A 22,963-nucleotide genomic window follows, 5' to 3' on the forward strand; every position below is an offset into this window, starting at 1 on the left:
AGGCAGGAACCGTCTCTCCGTTCTGTGTTTGTACAGCACCTAGTGGGGTCCTGGTCTATGACTGGGGCCCCATTAGTGCTACTGCATTACAAATAATTAAATAATGTTATTCTTTCCTGGGTTCAATCACCAGCTCTGGGAGGGGAGTCTAGTGGGTAAGAATGGCGGGGGAGGGGATAGGAAATCAGGAATTCTGGATCTTATTCCTGGTCCTAGAAGGGAAGTAGGATCTAGTGGGTTGGGCGTGGGGGAGGCTAGAAGTCAGGACTCCTGGGTTCTGTCCCTGGCTCTGGGAGGGGAGGGGGGTCTAGTGGGCTAGAATGGGGGTCAGGATATGGAAGCCAGGAAACCCAAGTTCTATTTCCAGCTCTGAGAGGAGAACATGAAGAAGGGGGTGCTGAATACTGGTCACTTATCCAGCCGGGGTGGGGAGGAAATGGCAGTTTGCAATATGGGGCAATGCTGGGTCAATGTCACTGGCCTGACGCCGTGGCCAGTTTCACTAGCTCAGCCGGCTGCCTCAGGAAAGGGGTGCAAAGGGTTACAGACCCAGAGCAGGACCAGTGGTGTTTGCCAAGCTGACTAGGAGAGGCCCGGCGAAGAGGGACATATGGCCAGCCTGGGGAAATATGGAGTCACACCCAGGATGTAACTCCAATTGCTGGGGATAGGAGCAGCAGCTGTTACTCCCTGGAACCATATGGAAGGGGAAGGACTGTTAGTGGTGAGGGTGGGGGTGGAAAACTAGAAATGGGGAAGTCTCGTCTAGAGATCAGTGCAGGCAGCACAATAGAAGGGTTCAGGGCTCAGGACTCCTGGGTTCTGTGAAGGAGAAGCCTGTGCCCTGTTGGAACTGCATTTTAGGGTAGCAGGAAGGAACCACCCCAGCTGGAATTCACCCAGGGACGTGGAGGGTTCGCACCCAGGCACTGGACAGGTGATCAAAGGTGTTTCCCTACCCGTAAACTCATTGGACGCTGGGATTTCATGCAGAGACGCTAACACACCACCAGGCAGTGCCCTTCCTCAACAGAGCCTGTATAAATACCCCCACGACGTGGCACTGGGTTCAGTTACCGAAGGGACGAGGTTCGACAAGAACAGAAAGGTAAGAGGGGGGGAAGTTATCTGAAGGTCTTTAGGGTGGGGACTTGCCTTTTTGTTCTGTGTTTGTACCGCGCCTTCCACAAGGGGTCCTGGTCTGTAACTGGGCACTACGTAATGCCAATGAATAAATAACCATATTTCAATGCACTTTTGTGGTGGGGACATGGAGAGCTCAGGGAAGAGCTCCACTAATGCATGGAGGCACTGTGCAGAGCGGGCTGGGGACAGAAAGAGACCAGAATCTATGGACCATGGGTCCAATCCAGGATCTCAGAGATGGGGGCAGACACCAGGCTAGCGGGGCCCACTGCTCTGATCGGCAGCAGCAGGGATTGGAGGATCCAGGACTGGTGGGTTCACAGCAGGCTACAGGTGGTCTGATCTGGGGCAGGAATGCAGCAAGAACAGCTGGTTAGACAGAACAAGCCTGATTCAGAATGATGAATTCAATTGTCAGATTCTCATTTCAGTTAGAATATTGTAAACCCAGAGCAGATCCATTGAAGTCACAGGGGTGACTCTGGATTTATACCGGCAGAGCTAAGATCTGAATCTGGCCCTGACTTCATTGGTGTCAGTGGGGTCACTCCAGATTTAGACCAGAGCACTGAGATCAGAATCCCACCCTGACTCCGTTGACCCCTCTGGAGTTACATCAGGGTCACTGAGACCCCATTGACTTTGGTGGAGCTCCACGGATTCACACTAGTGGAAGAGCTAGTTTTCAGAAGTGCTGGACACCCACAGCGGCTCTGCACTTCCTGGTTTTCCAGCACTTGATTTGTGGCATTGAAACACCCAGGTGCAGAAAGGGCACAACAAAGATAAGGAACTAATTTCCTTCACAATACTTTTCTGTGGAGAGGCGGTCATTGGTGCATGACGCATGGGTCTGATGGTCTGCGAACCAAGGGGGAGAAAATAAGTTCTCTGTCTCTTGTCTGTGGTACTGAAAGTTCTCTCTTTCATGCAGATCATATGTCCCTGTCTCCGGCTCACTCAACATGGCTCTTTTGACCCGTGGCCAACAAAGTATGATTGCCAGGGGGATGAAGTATCTGGTGTCTCTGGCCAACAATCTGAGCATTTCCAATAAAACCCCAGATGTTCACAAGGAGATACGGGAAGATGCCCACCGCGCTTGTGAGGAAATGACAGAGGTGGTGGAGCAGCTGGAAAAACAGCTGCTTGCCATCGATGACCAGACCGTGGACCTGATTGACAAAAAGTCACAGCTGAACAATGAAATGAATGAAAGAAAGTTAAGCCAGGATCTGTTACAAATCCAGCTGAAATACAGTGAGAAAACCAATGTCTGTGCCCAAGAAATGCAGAGGACGGCAGAGAAGCACCTGGGGGAGCTTAAGGAGATGCAGAAGAAGGTGAGACAAGAGGAGAAGTGGCATAAAATTGCAAGAAATATCGCCCTGTTGTTCATGCCTCTTTCCACTCTCATGGGTAGGTATGGACCAAGACAGGGTGCAGCAGGTCATCGGTGCTTTCTCATGTGCCTGCTAGAAAGCCAGCTCAGAGGCAACTGTAGCCCACTGGTAAGAGGGAACTGGCTGGCCCAGGGGGCAGGGAATAGGACATGGGGACTTTTAGCTGTTTTGGGTGCAACTCTGCAGTTGTCACTCCCCCTCTTCATTCATAGAGACTGAGCTCTTCTCAGTCTCCTCCAGGCCCATAGGAAGGCAAGTTGATGGAGGGGTTGTGTGTGGGGGGCTGGCCCTGCTTTGATGTGTGCGTGGGAGACACACAGAGGGCATCAACTTTCACTGTGGAGTTTGAAGTGGACCGAACACCATGAGCTGTCTGAGCTAAGAGACACAGTTCCGTCAGTCACAACTAGAGCAGGTTGGAATTTGTTTTTTCCTTGTGAAAATGTGGAACTAAATAGCAAAACAGTTGTTTTTGCCCAAATTTTCCAGAGAAATTTTTGATTTTTCAGCCAAAAAATCAAACGCTGATAACTGAAGTAATTCAATTGTGAAAAAGCACAGCAGTGCTTCATGGGAGTTGTTGTTCAAGTGCCTTATGCTCTCATTCACCTCTATAGACTGTGCTCACTAGTCAGACCACATTTCCCATGATGCACCACCAAGTGTGGCCCATACAAATGAATGGAAACACAAGGAGCAAACTACAACTCCCATGAGGCAACTCAACTTCCATTTTCGGTCAAAATATTTCAGTTTTTGGCTGAAATATTTTGATAAGAGGATGAGATTTTCTGTGGAAAGCAGAGCCTTTAAGAAAAAATATTTTTTGACCAGCCTTATATGTGACCTATAAGAATGGCCCTTTTGTTTCAGCTGGGATTGTGGTTGCCATTTTCCAGACCTCTCTATACATGGCTCAGAGAGCGGCCCAGGAGCTACAAGGAGCCATCGGCCTCTATGAAACCAAAGTCTCTGAATACAAACAAAATACCTGCAAATGCAACATTGAGAAAGAAGAAATTGAGGTGAAGATTGAAGCCAATAAGAAGAGAATTGACGAGATCAATCTGGAACGTTCAGCATCATCAAGGAAGGAAGATCAGAAGCGGGTGAGGAAACATGTCAACTTCCTGGGTCGGCTGGCCGAGGAGGTCAAGATAGTCAAGTCAAAGGTGCAGCATGACTCTGACTATGAAATTGCCTGGGAACCTTTGGAAACGATTGCAGAGATGTGGCGGGACAAAGACGGCCAAGAGGTGTTGAACTTCCTGGATCAAGAGGAAATAAGTGCCCTTGTCTGTAACCTAAAGGAAATAATTGAGTCAAGGGCTGACAATGAGGCCTAGACGAAGGATTTTTAGAACTGAGCTGGGCCCAGTGCAGAGGAGAATGTGATGTGTTAGTGCGTCTGATTCTGATCCCACTTACACCGGGTTTACAATGAGGCCGCAGAGATCAGAATCCAGCCCTGACTCCATTAACTTCAGTGGGGTCACTCTGGATTTACACTGGGGTACCAGATCAGAATTAAGTTCCAACCTCAGTGACTCCAGATTTATACTAGGGCAAACTGGAAAACAGATATGTAGTGGAAGGGTGTCTCATCTGGTCAGAGTGTGGCCCAGTAAAACCACATAATATGTCACAACCTTTGCATCTGGCTCAGGAAATGCTAAACATACTTACAAAATATTGGGTGAATCTGGGCTCCAGGGAAGTCAATGAGTTTTTCCCATTGTTTGCAGTGGGGGAAAGATTTCATACATCATGCACACTATGTCTTTGCCCTATTTTTTTGCTGGAGATTTGGTTAAGGTCAACAGAACTGCAGTTGAAGCTCTCTCAGCTTTTATTGTGGGGCAGGGGCATATGAATCTTTAACTAAGAAAGCTTTTCTCTGAGGTGTTAGTAGGCATTTGAGTTAAATATAAGGGCTGTCATAATGAAGGGTTTTGAATAAAAATTCCTTTATATCCCTATGAGCTGGGTTTCACTTGCATGGCTATCTGTGACGATACAATGCTGCCATTTCTCCATTCAGCCATAGTCTCCCAGGGAAAACAGGATAGTTAATAACTGGAAGGATATATAAAATAATAGCTTGTTAAGTTTGCAGTTAACACACAACTTGGGAGAGTGGTTATTAATGATGAGGGCAGGGCAGTTCTTCAGACGGGTCTGGATCACATGGTAAGCTTGGTTCACTTTTTAACACAGTGTGTAATTAGGCTGTGGAACTCATCGCCACAGGAAATCACTGAGGCCAAAAACTTAGCAAGATTCAAAGTGGGTTAGGAAGTTTATATGGAGAACAAGAACATCTCAAGTTATCATAACAATGATAATACAATTTTGTGGCAGGGATATTAGACGCCAGGCTTCTGGGTTTAAACCACTCTCTAACTAGCCGAGATCAGGATGAGAGCTAATGTAGCAGGTGGGAGTCTGGATTGCAGCTCTATTCCCAGCTGTGAGTGTGAGTCAGGACTCCTGCGTTCTGGTCCCCACTGTGGGAGAGAAGTGGGGTCCAGTCGTTAGAGTAGCGGAGGGCACTGGTTATCAGTTCTCCTAGACTCTATTTCCACCTATGCCTTTGGATGGTTTTCTGACTTAAGAGAATCTACTTGGAGGGGAATTTTCAGCAGGGATGCGATGGGTGATCTGTGCCAGAACAGAGCCCCCTCTTTATCCTTTGTGGGTTCGAGATCAGGTTTCTTTATCACCACCCAAGGCCTGGGAGGGGAGTCAGACACACACACCCCCAGCAGCGCCCACTGCAGCACGTCTATCTTTCTCTGCCTGGATAGGCACGCTGGCCTCAGTACATTCAGTAAGAGGAAGTCTGGAGAGAAAGTGGCATCCACACACCTGGATGGGCACAGCTCCCTTTTTGGGCCATTCATCCTCTGCGGGGCATGGCCAAGGACTTTATACCACCGGGTTGGAAAATTAAATAGGAGATTTACAGCTTCTTCCTTGGAGCGGTGCAGGATTTGACGTTCCCTGGGAGCTCACCATGAGATGTGTCCCCAAAAGGCAAAGAGCAAAAAGAAAATGGGTAAACCAGCTAGATATGCAGCATGGGTCCCCAAGTTGACGCTGGAATTGACAGGAAACCCCACCTCCATGGCTCTGAGAAGTCTTTGTTCCCTTGCAAACCTGTGTGCCAAAACAAAACACTATATTTATCTCAAACTCTCATTTATGAGCCTTGCTGATTGGCCAAAGTGCACTGTAAAAGACAGATGTTTGCAGTAGTTGGTCTGAAGCCAGCTGAATGAAAAGGGGTTAGCAGTGCTGTGATGTAGCTACGGATGCCTTGTAAAATCCATGCATTCTGAAATGTCTCTATAACCTTGTTTGGCCAATTCATCTCATGTGCCGGTGCAAATCTGGAAAGTAAAAGTCGCTGAAGGCTCAGGAATGTGTTCCAAAGCAGTTTTTAAGGCTGTTTCTCTTTCTGAATCTGCCGCTCCAGTAAAAATGCCTGCCATGCAATGTGTTTGCTTTTTTAACCCCCGTGGGGCTGACATCTTGAGCAGGGGGTGCACTGCAGTTGACCAGGAGAAGGAGCATGGAACAAGGAGTGGGGGCGGTGGCACGCTTTGTCCATGGTCCTGGGATTTGATACTTCCAGGAAATAAACCTTTTTGAGATTAAAGTTTCCGACATGGACACGAGGAGGAAGAAGGAATTAAAGCCAAGCAACTGGTTGCCTTAGGGCGCTGCAGAAAGACAGACATGTTCAGCCTTTCACATAGCAACATACTCCAAATATGGCAGCTCCCAGCCGGTACCTGGAGTTGTTTAAATTCCCTACACAGAGAAGACCCTGAGATTTTTATGTAATACCACAAATATGACTTGGTGGTTGAGGTCCCCTCTGCAGAACCATCAGGCTGGCTCTCCACCTACGTATTGTGGTCATCTTTGGTGTTTCTCTGGCTCATTGTTGGGTGTGCCAAAGATATTTTGGCTGTCTGGGGTCCTGAGTGGACTAGGTGCTTTCCACCTAGGGGTTGGTGTGAAGGGGGCACAGTGCAGGAGTTAGGGGCAAAGGGGGAGTGGGGAGTCTGGGGAGCTCATGGGGGCAGGGACAATGGAGGAGGGGACACCGCACCCCCCAGGGGCCAGAGCACCAAAATACAAGTTCTCCCAGGGCGTCATTTTCCCTACGGCCGGCCCTGTTTACCACTCCCCCAATCTTTGTGTCATCTGCAGACTCTATCAAAAATTATTTTATGTTTTCTTCCATAAAAATATTAAATAGTGTAGGGCCAAGAACTATTCCCTGTGGACCCTCACTAGAAACACACCTACGCGGTGATGATTCCGTTTACAGCTACAGTTTGAGACCTATCAGTTAGCCAGTTTGTAATCCAATGAATGTGTGTCTTGCTGATTTTGTATCATTCTAGTTTCTTAAGAAAATGTCTTGCGGTACAAAGTCTTAAAGAAGTCTAAGTCTATTACATCAGCACTATTACATTTATCACCTGTAACCTTGTTGTAATCTCTCTATCACTTTACGAGTGCCCATATTCAGTCATAATACTCTGAGATTCCCACGAGGTCATTTGCATGTACACCATTATACACGGAGGGCCTGTTTCACGAGCAACTCACCAGAATCTGGACACCAGGTCTGACTCCAAGAGGCATCGCAAGATGAGGAAAAGCCAGGCAACTTCCACTCCATAGAAGGGTGAGTCACTCCTGCTGGTGGGTGTTGGTAAGACAGAAGAGGGGCAAAAAAACTTTGAGTTATACTTATTATGAATTATGTTTACTACAGTAGTGCCTAAGGACCAACCAAGAATGTGGCCCCATTGTGTTAGGTGCTGCACACACACACACTGTAGCAGACAGTCCCTGCCCTGAAGAGCTGACAGTCTCAATAGATCAGACAAACCCATGGTGTAGGAAGGTGTAGAACACACATGCAGAGTGATCAGTGTAATAGCAGCCATGTTAGTGCCACGATTTTTAGGGATTAGGTTTTGTTAACAAGGGATCCAATAAAGGTGAAAGGAGAGGGGACATGGGTCAGTCCTGGGTCTGGTACTATTCCTATTTTCATGAATGACTTGGATAATGGATTGGAGAGCATGCTTATCAAATTTGTGGAGGACACCACAGTGCGGGGGGTTGCAAGCACTTTGGAGGACAGGATTAGAATTCAAAATGACCCGGACAAATTGGAGAATTGGTCTGAAATCAACAAGATGAAAGTGAGTAAAGACAAGTGCAAAGTACTTCACTTAGGAAGGGAAAAAACCAAATACGCAACTACAAAATGGGGAATAACTGACTAGGTGGTTGTGCTGCGGAAAAGGATCTGGGGGGTTATAGTGGATCACAAATTGAATATGAGTCGAGAATGTGATGCGGTTGCAAAAAAGGCTGATATCATTCTGGGGTGATGAACAGGAGTGTCGTATTTAAGGCACGGGAGGTCATTGTCCTGCTCTTCTCAGCACTGGTGAGGACTCAGCTGGAGTGCTGTGTCCAGTTCTGGGTGCCACAGTTTCAGAAAGATGTGGACAACTTGGAGCGAGTCAAGAGGGGAGCAACAAAAATGATCAGAAAGTTAGAAAACCTGACCTATGAGGATAGGTTAAAAAAACTGGCCCTGTGTAGTCTTGAGAGAGACCGAGGAAGGACCTGATGATAACAGCAGGGATTTGTCTAAGTTAGCCAATGGGAGGCACTGAGCAGAGAGGTGTGTCCTAAACCTTGCCTCAATTCACCTTCTCCCGACCTTCTCCCTACCCAATGAGGAAAAGGGATTTCCCACCTCCCAGGTGACTGCTCTAGGCACCGAATTACAGTCATTCTCAATCTCTCTGGTCCAATTAATATTAATTAAAGTGGAATGGCTTCCGCAAGTGAGACCCTCAACAGAATATCCCATAGCCTGTGCTTTGGATGTGAAAGACCTTTTGTGGAAGGCTGGCCCTAAGTGGTTTGCCCAGGGTCAGCCAGGATATTTGTAGCAAAGCAAGGAATTTCGCCCAGGTTTCAAACAGCCCTGGCAATGGCCCCCATCGCTGGACCACCCATGTAAGCACTAAGCAGCGTTGCCCCCTTTTGACCCAGGTGGCTAGTCAAAGTTCAGGGCACGGGGGTTGTTCCAGTTGAGCGTAGACAATGATGGAGTCTGGTGTTTTCTTTGATGCCGCATTGTTTATTTACATGGAATGTACAAGATCCTGCTTCTCCAGAAGCAGAAGAAACTCCAAACAAATGAATAGTCCCTTAGCTTACCGCCCTAAGCCTCTTTAGCCAACGCCAGACCCAAAAGCTCTTTCTCCAGCTTTTTTCCTAGGGTCATACACTGTGTCCACAGGCTGCTGTTTGGCCGTCTTGCTTTTGCCTGTTTGTCTCAGTCTGTCTCCCGTGTTCTGCCTTCCCTCACAAAACAATACTCAGCAAAACCCCCTCCACCTACTCAATCCAAAACGAGGCAGGTTCACATCACCTTTTTTTGGAGGATCGGGGAATGAGTTTGTGATTAACTTATCCTTTTCTGGCGGGAGGGGCGGGGATTGTGATTAACTTCTCCTTACAGTTATGTGAATTGAAAGGTCTGTGCACACCCCATCAATCTCACTAGGGTTTTGTTCAACCCACAAAAAGATTACACCCAGCACATAACTGTGTTATTGCAGGTATTAGTGGAGCTCTGCAGCTAACATCTGATTGTCTCAGGTTACACTGCCCAGTTGCCCCCAATTAACAGTTCTCACAGCTCAGGTTAGGTGTCTTAAATAGAAGCCGATTTTATTAGCAAATTACAGAAAGAGGAAAGCAACCCTCTGTTGCTTTTTAGAAAGAGGAAAAAATCCCCAAATCATTTGAGAGGTACAAAACAAATTTAGCCTGGTCACATGGAATATGGAAAGCTCTGCTTGGTAGCATAAGTTGCTACTAAGCAGAGGTGAAAGTAAGCCGGTACGCCCCGGTACGGTGTACTGGCAAAACCTGGTATGGCGTACCGGCAAGACCTGGTATGCTGTACCGGCAAGACCTGGTACGCTGTACTGGACCGGCTTCCACAGGCGGCAACTTAAAGGGCCTGGGGCTCCCAGCAGCAGCTGGAGCCCTGGGACGTTTAAATTTCCGCCAGCGTCCCGCTGCCGGAGCTGGCGGAGATTTAAAGGGCCCAGGGCGGTAGCAGCAGCTGGAGCCCCGGGCCCTTTAAATTGCTGCCCGAGCCCTGCTGCTGGAGCCCCGGGGCAGTGGAACAGCCTCACCAGGGGAGACCAAGCAAGCCCCTCAGCAGAACATCCCATAGCCCTGTGGTTAAGCAGGAAACCCCTTTTCCACTCCCTGCTCCTCATCAGGCAGAGGGGGGAATTGATCTGGGGTCTCCCACATCCTGGGGAAGTGCTCTAACCACTGGGTAAAGGCTATACAGGAGACCGCCTCTCCACCAGTATAGAGTTAAGCATGTGCCACTGATGTTCCTGTGAGAGCTGGCTTAGCTGCCTGACTGCAGAACAGGGGTTCCCTGCAGGGGTGGCAGAACAGGGGGGGAATCAAGGGGCCATGGCCCCATCACTTTTTACCTGCCTTAAGGGCGAGCAACAGGGGGAGGGGTGGAGAGAAGTGAGTGGGGGGGGGGGAAGGGCAGAGGGGGCCACCATTCAGGTCTCTGTGGCCCCCACTTCTGGGGAACTTCCGGCACTCCTGGTTCCCAGTTGTGGCTCCTAAGCTGAGATAAGATGTCTCATTCCAGCACACATTTAGGCAGTGTTTNGGGGGGGGGGAAGGGCAGAGGGGGCCACCATTCAGGTCTCTGTGGCCCCCACTTCTGGGGAACTTCCGGCACTCCTGGTTCCCAGTTGTGGCTCCTAAGCTGAGATAAGATGTCTCATTCCAGCACACATTTAGGCAGTGTTTCCCCAGGAATTGAAATGAGAGGGGGTGGTTGAATTTACGGGAGAGGTGAGGGCCATGGGACGAGACCGTGAGGGTGAAGGTGGGCTGTACGTTTTCGTCAGAAAGGCAATTCAGCCCCACGTTTTAAACATCATAAAGCACCAATAAACATCAGCATTCAAATTTACGTTGATTTATTGTTGTTTATAAATCATCATTTGAAATCATTAGGTCGGCCAAATGATTGCACCAACACTGTCGTAACAAACACAGCTGTGTGAGGAAGCTAGTCTTTGTTCGTAATTTTCAAACCGATGACGCTTTTTCAGATACAAGGATTTGATCATATATTTGCTTTTAAAGTATGTTTTAAGGTTTCAATTTCCAACCAGCAACTACATGGAATTTCTTCCCACTACAAATGTTTTAAAACAAGATCTAGTTGGAAAATGACTATATTGGCAACACTACGATATGACTAGTTGACCACTGGGGCTGGCGGGAGTGGGTAGGGGGGAATCAGAGTGGTGTAGAGAAATCCCTGGACTTAGGCACCTCAGCATCTGCTCTTGGCTAGCGTAGGTGGCTCCCTGCCTAGCATGTTGGCTTGTGTGGCTCCTGTTCTCAGGCACCAATCTCTCCCCAGACATTGTATAGGGAGTTTAGGGGCCTAAGCCAAGGTTTGTAGATTCCCTAGGTGACAAGGCATTGCAATGCCTGAGTCCCTTTGTAGATCTGGGTTTTACACTCTAAACAGACACAGGGCAGAGGAGAAGCAGTGACATAGGAAGGTGAAGTGACTGGCCCAGTCCAGTGCCTTGGCCACTAGATTACACTGCCTCATGATCATATGGGCGTGAATTCAACTCGTTGGTTTACTGTGGCCACTAGAGTGGAGATACATCAGGGATCAATTCTGCCCCTCCCCACCCCAAAAGTTGTAAGCTGAGGTCCCCCTTCCTTATCTGGGGTGCATGTGGGAGGACTGTATCTATTACATCATCCTAAAGTTAGTAAGGTTTTCTTATTCCTATTTGCAGATCAACTTGATGGTGCATGGTTAAACAAAACAAAAAGTGGTGGCAATATATATATTTTTATATATAAAAATACTCATATATAAAATACATACTTTTGAACTGATTCACTCTGACTCTAATCATAAAACGCATTTCTCCATCCCTCGCTACATTCCTCTTGATCTTCTGTGTTGTTTTTATAGGCCACACACTGAGAGACAATCTCAGGCCGTGACCAAAGCCGAGTTGAGCCCCAGCAAACCAGAGGAGCTGTGGAAGGAGACTCACGTAGTTATGAAGTCCTACACCAACTGGGAGGAGTTCTTCATGCCAGCCCCCATCTTCATCACCAAGCTGGGAGAGCTGATGTCCATCTCTGCAGGTGGGGAACATGTCATCTTCAAGGAGAACACCCTCAAATTGCCGAAATCCTTTGGGGCTTGCTTGCAGCTAGTGAACAACCAAGTCTGGTGGTCCTTTCACAACACCAGAAAGATCATGAATGAAATCAAGGGGCACTTCATGGGTGTCCCAAAGAAGATGGCAAACATTGTCCTAACCTTCTTCCAGGATGAAGTGGGGAAGGCTCCCTACAAGGAGGAGCTTGAAAGCATACAACTTATATCAAAGAACTGCAGAGACTCAACACAGAAGTTTAACAACACATTCTCTCCTGCAATCGGCCTGATTGAGAAGCTGCTGCAGGCCTGTGAAAAGGCCAGGCAGGGCTACGAGGATGAGCTGAAGGATGTACAGAATCTGAAGGCAGACATCATCAGGGTGAAGCCAGACAAGGAGGAGTCAGAGCAGGATCGAAGGAAGAGGAGACAGCAGCTGGAAGAGGCCTTCCAGAAGTACAAGACAAGCATCCCCACTTCGAGCAAATCTGTAGGCATGTGCTTGCTGCAAATGATAAAAAGCTACGTCACTGACTCTGGAGCAGCACCTGGACCTGTTTTCACAGAGCAGGATGGAACTGAGCTGACAGATAAGACTTTCTTAAAAGTGAAGGAGAACTGGGAGGTGCTGAGGTCAACCCTGGAGGAGGAGGAGAAGAAATTTCAGATCACCGAGAAGCAAAACCAGGAGCTGATGAAAACCGAATGTGATATAGAGACATATGAGACAAGAGAAAAAGAGTTAGAGATAGTTGGAAGGATACTGGGCCAAGGAGTGGAAGCCCTGAAGAGCATGAAGAAGCAGTGGGACAACATGGTGCCGTTCTTTCAGATGATCTCCAGTGAGATCGAATCCTGCTTCAGGGAATATTTCGATTCTGTTAAAGCTATCACGAACCCCTCCACAATGGACCCAATCTACACCCCGACATTCAAAGCTTCCAATGTGGCTCAGTTTGTGTACATGATCTCCAAGACCTATGTCGAGGTATCTGATAAATACCTGATGCCCCTGTTGGAAGAGCTGGAGGAAATCTCTACAAAGTCTTCCAAAGACAGTTTCAAATCTGAGGAGACTGAACTAGCTAAGTGGTGTGACAAGGCCCAGAGAAACATCTCCAGCCTAGTGCAGAAGAAGGAGGAAGAGTTCAAGAAGAATTTAAAGGGTCAGGAGGAGACCATCAAAAAAGACATGAAGGCCATGCAGCCCCCAATGAATGAGGATAAGCTGAAGGCGATTGAAGGCGCCATGCAGCAGGCAATGAGGGAGCTGAGAGTGCAATAGAAAGATCAGTATGAATATAACGTCCCAGCTACTGGCCCAAACCGAGATTAAAAATTTCCACCTCTTCCTGTCGCTTGATTTTCTGCTTGGAGATCCCCCCCAGACGCTTTCTCAAAGCTCACCTTGGGAAAAACTCCATTAGTCTCCTCTTCAACCTTCTGGGGAAAGTCCCACCAGTTCCCAACTCAGCCATCCCCATCAAGCCCTTGTCGTGATTGTTCTTTTCAGTCTATGTCCCCAGGGCTCTAGCACTAAATGTCCCAAGTGATGCATCGCCCAGCCTTTCCCTTGAGGAGATAATTCCAAGGTCAGTGACCCAGGAGAACAATGAGGTTCTCCACTAACTCAGCCCAGGCACTGGATGGTTATTGAATACACGCCAGAGGCGATGTGGTCCATAGCCCATCAGGGACTCACCTTGTTTCCCCAGTTAGAGGAGACCTCAAAGATATGCCATCTCCATTTCTTCCTCCTCTTTGCCCCCACTGAACCCATAATGAAGTGTCTTGAATCAGCCCGACTGCAAGAAGTGGGTCTACGCAGATCCTGTGACCTTAGCTTAGTTTAGAGGGGGAATCAGCAGCTGGGAAAGGGAGGAGGAGGGGGGGATTGGAAAAGGAATTGGCAGCTGGGAGGAAGGTGGATCATGAAAATTGGTGTGTGTGTGGGGGGGTCAGTCTGTCATGGATGAACCCCATGTTCCCTCAAGGGGACAGGAGAAGCCAGACACCTTGACAAGGATGGAGACAGAAGAAAATGGACCCAGAGTGCCCTGAGAGAGACGTGGAACCATGAGGTGCTGTGAACCCTGAGGCCTAATGGTGCCAGCTGAGCTGCTGCTGGGTAGGGTTCACCTTGGACCCTGCCCTGATCCCTCAAGAGCCATTAGCTTCCTAAGCATAGCAGCTGGTGAAAATATTCTTGGGGTAGGAGCTGAGTAGGGTGACCAGATGTCCCGATTTTATAGGGACAGTCCTGATATTTGGGGCTTTTTCTTATATAGGCTCCTATTACCCCCCCACCCCCGTCCTGATTTTTCACACTTGCTATCTGGTCACCCTAGAGCTGAGCCACCCACAGCAGTGGCTCCTGTCCTTTGGGGCTGAGTCCAGACACCTCAGAATCCCTTCCTCCCCTGGGGCTCCCCCATCCCATCACCTCAGGTTCACTCTCCTCCCCCAGGACTCTCACCTCGTCCCAGTGAACCTGTCCAGGAAGAAGCACTCAGAAGCCAGGGCCTCCTGATGGAACTGAGGGATCTAGCTCCACCTGCCCGGAATCCAGTGCACAGATGGGGCCTTCCCCCGATGACACCCCACCTCACTCCCTTCCTGGCCCTGGCACTGCCGGACATGGGGCTTCGCCTGCCAGGCTGGACAAGTGCATGAGTGGCTCAGAAAATAGACTGGGGGGGCTGAGCCCCCTAGCCACCCACTGCCTATGCTTCCAAGGGAGTTGATCATCTCGGGTTTGTTTAGTTTATTGCACCTGGTGCAATCTCCTGTCATTGATCAGCTAGCAGAGGGAGTGGTTGGTCCCCAGCCAAGGAGAGAACCATTAACCTGAACTTTCGCTCTGCTGTATTTGCTGATCGTTGTCTCAATAGGCTCTTAGCATGTTGCTGCATTGGTACATACAGCGTTTGCATGCCTGGAAAATAAACTGCGAGTGCCAGCTAATGGTTAGAGCAAGAGATTCAGAGCTGGGACTCCCCAGCTCTATGACTGCATGGTCTAGCGATTAGAAAGGCAGGCTGGGAGTCAGGACTCCTGGGTATAGTCCCAGCTCTGAGAGGGGAGTGAGCTCAAGTAGTTAGAGCAGGGTGGGGCTGGGAATCGAGTGCTGGTTCCCCGTTGTGGTGTGTGTGGGACGGCTGAGTTGATTTTTATCTGCAGTGCATTTCTGCTGCGATTCTTTCCTGTCATTCGCTCTGTGGCACTGACGCAATAAAGTGGTGGTGATTGCAATGAACCAAGGCATCTGAGTACCCTTCTGTCTATAACAACTTGGCTGACACCCCAGACACCAACATTCTGGGCCCTTTGGGTGCTGAGCCATTAGCAACAGTGTTAGATCATCATCATCATGTTCCCATTACGCCTCTGCCTCCCAGCCAATGGGAATGTGGACCCGGTCTTGGAGCGAGGGCAGTGCGCGGAGCCCCGTGGCCCCCCTGCCTAGGAGCTGGACCTGTTGCTGGCCAATTCCAAGGCGCAGCGCGGTGCCAGCCCGGACAGGTAGGGACTAGCCCGCCTGAGTGCCGTAGTACCGCCGACCAGACTTTTAATGGCCCAGTCAGTGGTGCTGACTGGAGCTACCAGGGTCCCTTTTTGACCGGGTGTTCCAATTGAAAACCAGACATCTGGTCACCCTACCCAGAGCCCACACCCCCTGCACTCCAAACCCCTCGGCCGCAGACCCACCCCAGAGCCTGCACCCCCAGCCAGAGTCCTCACCCCCTCCCACACTCCAACCCCCAGTCCCAGCCCGGTGAAAGTGAGTGAGGGTGGGGAGGAGCGAGCAACAGAGGGAGGGGGCATGGAGTGAGTGGGGGACGGGGACTCAGAGAAGGGGCGGGGCGGGGCATGTGGGAGGCCTCAGAGAAGGCTGAGGCTTTATGGCAACCACACTGTAAAATCAAACAGGATGTTTAGTTTCTTCCACGGAAATCTGCAACATTTAATATTCATGGGAACTCACAGTCCTGTTTGCAAAGCTTTGACACATATTTACCAGGCATTCTTGGAGGTGCCTAACCCTCTTCCCAAACAATAATACGTGCCATTTATCAAAGTGTTAGGCAAGATTAATTGGTTACAGTGAATAAGAGTGGAAGCCAGGACTCCTGGGTTCTCTCCCCAGCTCTGGGAGGGCAGGTGAGATCTAGTGGGTTAGAGCAGGGCGGGCTGGGACTTAGGAGACCCTACTCGGAGGGGAATTTTCAGTGGGGATGCGATGGGTCATCTGTGCTGGAACAAAGCCCCATCTTTATCCTTTGTGGGTCTGAGATCAGGTTTCCCTATCACCAGCCAGGCCTGGGAAGGGAGTCTGAGGGCAGCTCTTCACTACGGGGGGAGGGAGGGGTGTCAATTTAAGATATGCAAATTCAGCTATGCGAATAGCGTAGCTGAATTCGACGTATCGGAGCCGACTTACCCCACTGTGAGGTGGCTCCCCGTCGACGGCGCTTACTCCTACCTCTGCTGGTGGAGTAAGCGCGTCGATTCGGGGATCGATTGTCACGTCCCAACGAGATGCGATAATTCAATCCCCAAGAGATCGATTTCTACCCGCCGATTCAGGCGGGTAGTGTAGACCTAGCCTAAGACTCCCCCCAGCAGTGCCCACTCCAGCCTTTCTCTGTCTGAATGGGCACAGGGGCCTCAGTATGTTCAGTAACAACAAGTCTAGAGAGAAAATGGCATCCTCGATGAGAACAGCTCCATTTTCGGTTCATTCACCCTCTGGGGGTGAGGTCAAGGGCTTTCTGCCCCCGTGCTGGGAAATCACATGAGATTTTTGTGGTTTATTCCATGGACGCGCACAGGGTTTGGTGTTCGTGGGACTTCACTTCCATGTTTACAAAGTTTGGGAGTGTCTGAAACATGAGATGTGGCTACAGTGAGACCGGTCTGTCCTGACAGGCAATTCCCATAAACCTGCCACTGAACACGTGATGTTAGAGCATAAACAATGGGAACTATTTAGAGATTATTTTAAATGGGAGGAGCGAAAGATGGTCCACGCTCTTTGAGAGCAGCACTACAGTTAATGCAGCCCTTGTCCCCACCTATCCTGTCCCTGTGAACTGCATCCCTTTCCCCATACTGCCCTTCCTGCACAGCCCCCATCCCCTTCCCATCTTGCCCCGGTTTCCCTTGTGTGGCCACGTTGTCCCTCACAAAATGCTATTACCATGAAGGACGTGTATAGGTGCCGGATCTGTAATGTTTTTGGTGAGGCCCAGGGGTGTGAAGACTCCAGAAGGGGTGCAAGGGCTTGGGGCACCTAAGTTACATCCTGGGCTCTGGGAGGGGAGTGGGGCTTAGTGGGTAGAGCAAAGGGGGCTCTAAGTAAGGATTCCTGGGTTCTATCCCTAGATCTTGGAATGGGAGGATGGATGGATCGAGTACGCTAGAGCGAGGGATGGGGCACCCGAACTCTGGGTTCTGTACCCAGCTCTGGGAGAAGAGTGGGGCCAAATGGATTACAGCAGTGGGGGATTGGAGTTAGGTCTCCTGAATTCTATTTCTGGGTGAGAGTGGGGTTGGTTGTCAGAACTGGGCCTACACATGTATCCTAATTGTGAGCCCAGCTGTAAGAAAGTGAGTAAAAGTTCATAAAATGCAGTGAGTGTGAAGGAATCCTCATATTATCCTGTATTTTACAGCTAGGGAAACTGAGGCCCACAGAAATGCGATGACTTACCCAAGATCACACAGGGCATCAGTGGCAGAGCTAGGAACGGAACCCAGATCTTCTGAGTCCCAGCCCAATGCTGTAAGGTCAAGAGGGGGGAACAGACACATACTTAAGACGTTAGGCTGGGAGCTGAAGATTTTGATTCAAGGCCTGGCCCTGACCCTGATAAAAGATTCTGTTTTGGCCCTGTCCACCGTCCTTGGGGAGGTGTTTGGGGTGAAGTCTCATTGCTCAGTTGTGTACTGACCAAGATGACCTTCAGCCATGCCCCTGACGACCTAACACCAATCACACGTTATCCAAGAGTCCCTGGGAAATTCACTCTTTGAAACCACTCATGTTGTTTCATCTGGTTAAGAGACGTGGGGTAACAGAGCTGCCTGCTACCCTGAGTCAGGGCACCTAGGGGTGAATGGATTTCTGTAAACAGCAGCAGAAGATATTCCATGCCTTGGATCACTGCCTTCATTTGCTCACCTTTAGCCAGTTCCCAACGAGCAGAGATGCATATCAACTGAGAATGTATTATTTCACTACAAGGAGTGACTTCCCCAGAATTACTTAATTCCGGATGCAGGAAATAAAGACTCACACCTTTCTCATAAATCTTCTGGGTGCCTCATTATATTTGTTCTGTCTGTATAGAACCATGTCTGATAGCCCTGGTCCACGACTGGCTTTACTGCAATACAAATCATAAATACTAAGAGGAGGGTGGGAATGTTTGTGAGAGACAAAATGGTAAATGTGAAGCTCTTTGGAAAGCAGAAAAATAAGTTCACAAAAAATATTGACATTTCCAATTTGTTACCAGGTTTTTGATATTTTTTCCATTTTTTCCATAGAAAATTGGTAGTTAGGACATTTTTTTTCTGTTTTTCTCCCCTCCCCCCCATTACAACTCCTCCTTCTCCCCCAGTTCACTTCCCCTGCCCCCTTTTTATTACTGCAGAAAAAGGGGGGTGGGAAAGAAAAACTGAAAAAATGGGGGATTTTGTAGAAAACAATGGAAAAGTGTAGGAAAAACCCATTTTGTTGAGGAATATTTTCAATGCTTTTCTTTCCCAAATACAATATCTTCACTGAAAAAGCTTCAACTAGCTCCAGTTCTCTGCAACCCCTTCACGCTGCTGGAGAGATGAAAAGGGACCTTAGATTCAAGAAGAATCAGTTACAAGGGGGTCTGATTCTTCCCTATGTTACTCCAGAGATAGCCTGTGCACTGGTGCAGCGAGGAGGGGAAACGGGACCCTTGGATGGAGAAGCAGGGGGATATTGAGTAAGAGCAGACACATGGGATCAGCTCTGCACATGGCACAGGTGAGACCATTTCTAGGCTCCACACCTGAACAAGGATGTTGACACACTGGAAAGGGTTCAGAAAGCTACAATAATGAGATGAGATCTGGAAAACCGGCCGTGTAGTGAGAGACTCAGAAGCTAAATCTCTTTAGCTTAATAAAGAGAAGCTGTTATGTTGGTATAATACATAATGAGCCACCTGACAGACGTGTATGAAGGAATCCTCACGGTATCCCTTGTTTTACAGGTGGGGAACCAGGAAGCCCAGAGAGCTGCAGTGACACAGGGAACCGATGGCAAAGCTGGGAACTGAATGCCGATCTGCTGAGTCCCAGCCCACTGTTTGAACTTTAAGAGTGGGGAACAAGCTTGTGGGGGAGGCATTGGGCTGGATTCTGGAGAGCATTATTCAGTTCCCAGCTCTGACATCACTAAGGTTGGGGTTGGTCCTGCTTTGAGCAGGGGGTTGGACTAGATCACCTCCTGGGGTAGGGTGACCAGATGTCCTGATTTTATAGGGACAGTCCCGATTTTTGGGTCTTTCTCTTATATAGGCTCCTATTACCCCCCACCCCCTGTCCCGATTTTTCACATTTGCTGTCTGGTCACCCTATCCTGGGGTCTCTTCCAACCCTACTCTTCTATGATCCTTCTACAATTCTCAGGTTATGCCCCACACTACAAGCTCACGTACACATACCTGTGCTGCCTCTCCTCGAGCTACCGTGACTATAAATAGCAGTGTGCCATGTAACAGGTGCAGAGAAGGGCTACTAGGATGATCAGTGGAATGGAAAACTGACCTTATGAAACGAGACTCAAAGAGCTTGCCTTGTGTAGCCGAACCAAACGCAAGCTGAGGGGAGATCTGACTGCTCTCTATGAATACATCAGAGGGGTAAATACCAAGGAGGCAGAGGAGTTATTCATGTTAAGACCCAATGTTGCCACAAGAACAAATGGATATAAACTGGCCATCAACAAGTTTAGGCTTAAAATTAGGTGAATGTTTCTAACCATCAGAGGAGTGAAGTTCTGGAACAGCCACCCAAGGGGAGCAGTGGGGGCAAAAACCCCAAACTGGCTTGAAGGCTGAGCTTGGTAAGTTGATACGGTTGCCTACAATGGCATGTGGCTGATCCGCGACTGCTAGCAGCAAATACGCACAGTGGCCGTGATGGGACACTAGATGGGGAGGCTTTGATTCACTACAGAGAATTCTTCTCCAGGTGTCTGGCTGCTGGGTCTTGCTGACATGCTCAGGGTCCTACTGACCAACATACTTGGGGTCAGAAAGGAATTCCACTCCCACCGGGTCAGATTGGCAGAGACCCAGGGTGTTTTTCTCCTTCTTCTGCAGCGTGGGACATGGGTCAATTGCAGGTTTAAAGTACTGCAAATGGTGGATTCTCTGTAACTTGAAGTCTTTAAATCTCTATTTATGGACTTCAGGAACTCACCCAGAGGTTATGGGTCTATTACAGGAGTGGGTGAGTGAGGTTCTGCGGCCTGTGATATGCAGGAGAACAGACAGATCTTCATGATAGTCACCTCTAAAGTCTCTGAGTCTATGTAGCACAGGCAGCAGCGACAGAGGCACAGCTGAGCCGTGCTGAGGACAGACCTGCCAGAAACCACTCTCAGCCATCACTCCATTACCCATGCGACCGCACCTACACTGCTATTTGCACTTGTGTTACCTCAATCAGCGCTCGTATAAATATGTGTACACAAGCAGGGACTCACACCCCTAATTGCTAGTGTAGACACAGGCTACATCTACACTGCACTTTCAGCCTTAAAACTTTTGTCCTTCTGGGGTATGAAAAAACACCCCCCGAACGACAAAAGTTTTAGTAACAAAAACAGCACTTCATCAGCCGGAGAAATAAAATGAATGTCCATCTTTGTTGGGGTTCCCCCCAAACTATTTCCATTTTTTTCACTCTAATTTTTTTAAGCTTCCTCACCTTTGGAAAGTAACACATTTGTGCAGTGACTGGTTTCATTTTTTCCATTTGCTGCTCTGTCACTTCTCCAAGGTTGGAGACACTTGGACAAGTAACTACATGGAAGAAAGAAAGCGGAGGGGAAATGAGGGTAAAAATCTGAAATTTCAATTTTTCAAAAATTAATTGAAATTGAAGTTTCTAGGTGAAACAAATGCAATAAAATTATATATTTTTTTCATTTTATTCCAAAACTTCCCACCCCATAATAGAGAGAGGAGGGGGTGAGGTGATATCTTTTATTGGACCAACTTCTGTTGGTGAGAGAGACAAGTTTTGGAGCTTACAGAACGCTTTGTGAGGTCTGGGAAATGTAATGAGCTACTCCACCTATGTCGGTATAACTACATTGCTCAGTGGTGTGAAAAATCCACCCCCCTGCGCGACATAGTTATACTGACCTTAACCCCCATGTAGACAGTGTTATGTTGACAGGAGAGTTTCTCCCCTGACATAGCTACCGCCTCTTGGGGAGGTGAATTAACAATGCAGATGGGAGAGCTCTCTCCCGTGGGCTTAGGAGTGTCTTCATTTAAGTGCTACTGAAGTGGTTTAAGTGTAGACCTGCTCTCAGAGTGCCACAGCTAAATACAAGTGATAAAGGAGAAGAAGGAAGGCTAATGGTTGCAATCAAGCATGCTTATGCCATTGAGTTAATGAAATACACCTGTGCTGAAAGCAGCGGCAAATAAAAGGAAGCAAATAATGTGTTTTTAGGGACACTGGACCACAGAGTGGAATAATCAGAAATGTAACGTTTGGTTAATAACGCACGGACTCAGCTCAGCCAGACATACTAATGTTCCACCATTGTTGTTAAAAGAAGGAGAAGAGCAATGGAAGATTTAGAGAAAACCCTGATATTTCATGCAAAAACATTTCCCACCCTCAGAAAACATACAAAACATTCCCTGCCTAAAACAGACATTTCCCACCCAAAACCATGACACTTCCTGTTTTAAAAAATCATGGAAATGCAGCTGGCTCTAGTTAGGGACTGAAAAATCTCCAAGCATCAATACATCTGGGCATGAGAAACGGAGGGAAGGGAGATAAAATTCAATACTCAGTGTTCACACAGGGGCTGAAATAAATGCCCCTTTGGAGGATATGTTTGGATTGTGACACCTGAGTAAAACAGCTTATGAATGTTGACACTCGTGCATTTCCTTAATATTTGTTTAGCAGTATGTGTGTGTGTTTTCTCCTCATTCCTCCCCTCCACCCCATAAACCAATACCCCGTCCCCATGTGATCTTTGGGTGCTCATTATAGCCTCCCTCGTTAGACCTATAGAGCACCCGCCTTTGCCCCTCAGCTCTCGGAGAAGCAAACCTTGACTGGGGTGTTTGAGGCGGCATTGCCACGTAACTTGGGCTATGTCTACATTGCACACTACCGGCGGCGGTGCGGACGGTATGTATAGCTTGGCCCTTTCCCTGCTGATGGAGGCTTTTCCTGTTGGGGCAGGCACCATCTTTTTGTTTGGCTTGTACAGCACCTAGCACAGTGGAGACTTGGTTTGTGACTGAGGCCCTGAGGCACTACTGCAATGCATATTATAATGCTATGCATTCCCGGCTTCTATTCCCAACTCTGGGTGGGGTCTAGTGGTTAGAGCTGGGAGCCAGGACTCCTGGGTTCTATTCCTGGCTCTGCGAGGTGAGTGTGATCTAGTGGTTAGAGCAGGGACAGCTGAGTTTTATTCCCATGGGGAGTGTGGGCAGAGAGGTCCTGAAACAGAGGATTTCCAGCTTTCTGGGACCTTTGGTAACCTATTCAATGGGGAAATGACAGGATGGAAAGATACAGCAGTGTTGGGGCCAGGGAAGTTATCCACTCAGGCTTCTGTGCTCAGTTCACTAGCTCAGATGGCTAGAAGTTGAATGAATTACAAAACCCAGAAGTACTGGGTTGTGTCAAGTCAACCAGAAGAGGCCCTCAGAAGAAGAATGTGCAGACCCTGTGGATAAATGCAATGTCGTTTCCAGAATGTAACTCCAGTTCTGTTTAGGGGGGTATGAGAAGTAATTATTAAATCAAATGAAATCTTTTTTTCTAGAAGACATGCTGTAATTCAAACTGGAATTAATTC

At 48.4% G+C, this 22,963-nt stretch overlaps 2 protein-coding genes and 1 long non-coding RNA gene across 4 annotated transcripts; 2 read left to right on the forward strand and 1 right to left on the reverse strand.

The window, feature by feature from the left end:
- The first annotated feature begins 285 nt into the window (after positions 1–285).
- LOC117870492 lies at positions 286–6,578 on the forward strand. Its single transcript, XM_034757677.1, has 3 exons — positions 286–1,108; positions 2,081–2,489; positions 3,449–6,578. The coding sequence occupies exons 2-3, from the start codon at positions 2,112–2,114 to the stop codon at positions 3,893–3,895; spliced, it is 825 nt and encodes a 274-aa protein (XP_034613568.1). The 5' UTR covers positions 286–1,108; positions 2,081–2,111; the 3' UTR covers positions 3,896–6,578.
- Positions 5,626–14,556, reverse strand: LOC117870493. Of its 2 annotated transcripts, none has more exons than XR_004643995.1 (3): positions 14,327–14,556; positions 7,176–7,265; positions 5,626–5,708 (listed from the first exon to the last, which is right to left on the reverse strand). It is a non-coding gene; the product is annotated as an uncharacterized LOC117870493 (long non-coding RNA). The 2 variants fall into 2 exon arrangements; XR_004643994.1 differs by having other exon boundaries at positions 7,176–7,268.
- On the forward strand, positions 6,976–13,229 carry LOC117870491. Its single transcript, XM_034757676.1, has 2 exons — positions 6,976–7,254; positions 11,656–13,229. The coding sequence occupies exon 2, from the start codon at positions 11,747–11,749 to the stop codon at positions 13,133–13,135; it is 1,389 nt and encodes a 462-aa protein (XP_034613567.1). The 5' UTR covers positions 6,976–7,254; positions 11,656–11,746; the 3' UTR covers positions 13,136–13,229.
- Positions 14,557–22,963: the final 8,407 nt, after the last annotated feature.

Source organism: Trachemys scripta, unplaced genomic scaffold, assembly GCF_013100865.1.
Source record: "Trachemys scripta elegans isolate TJP31775 unplaced genomic scaffold, CAS_Tse_1.0 scaffold_28, whole genome shotgun sequence".
In the NCBI taxonomy this organism is placed as follows: Eukaryota; Metazoa; Chordata; order Testudines; family Emydidae; genus Trachemys; species Trachemys scripta.

Excerpts from the sequence above, each read along its gene's own strand:
- LOC117870491 (XM_034757676.1), top strand. The coding sequence starts at position 11,747 with ATGAAGTCCTACACCAACTGGGAGGAGTTCTTCATGCCAGCCCCCATC.
- LOC117870492 (XM_034757677.1), top strand. The coding sequence starts at position 2,112 with ATGGCTCTTTTGACCCGTGGCCAACAAAGTATGATTGCCAGGGGGATG. Across the intron at positions 2,490-3,448 it reads TTAAGGAGATGCAGAAGAAG|ACCTCTCTATACATGGCTCA; the intron begins GTGAGACAAGAG and ends GCCATTTTCCAG.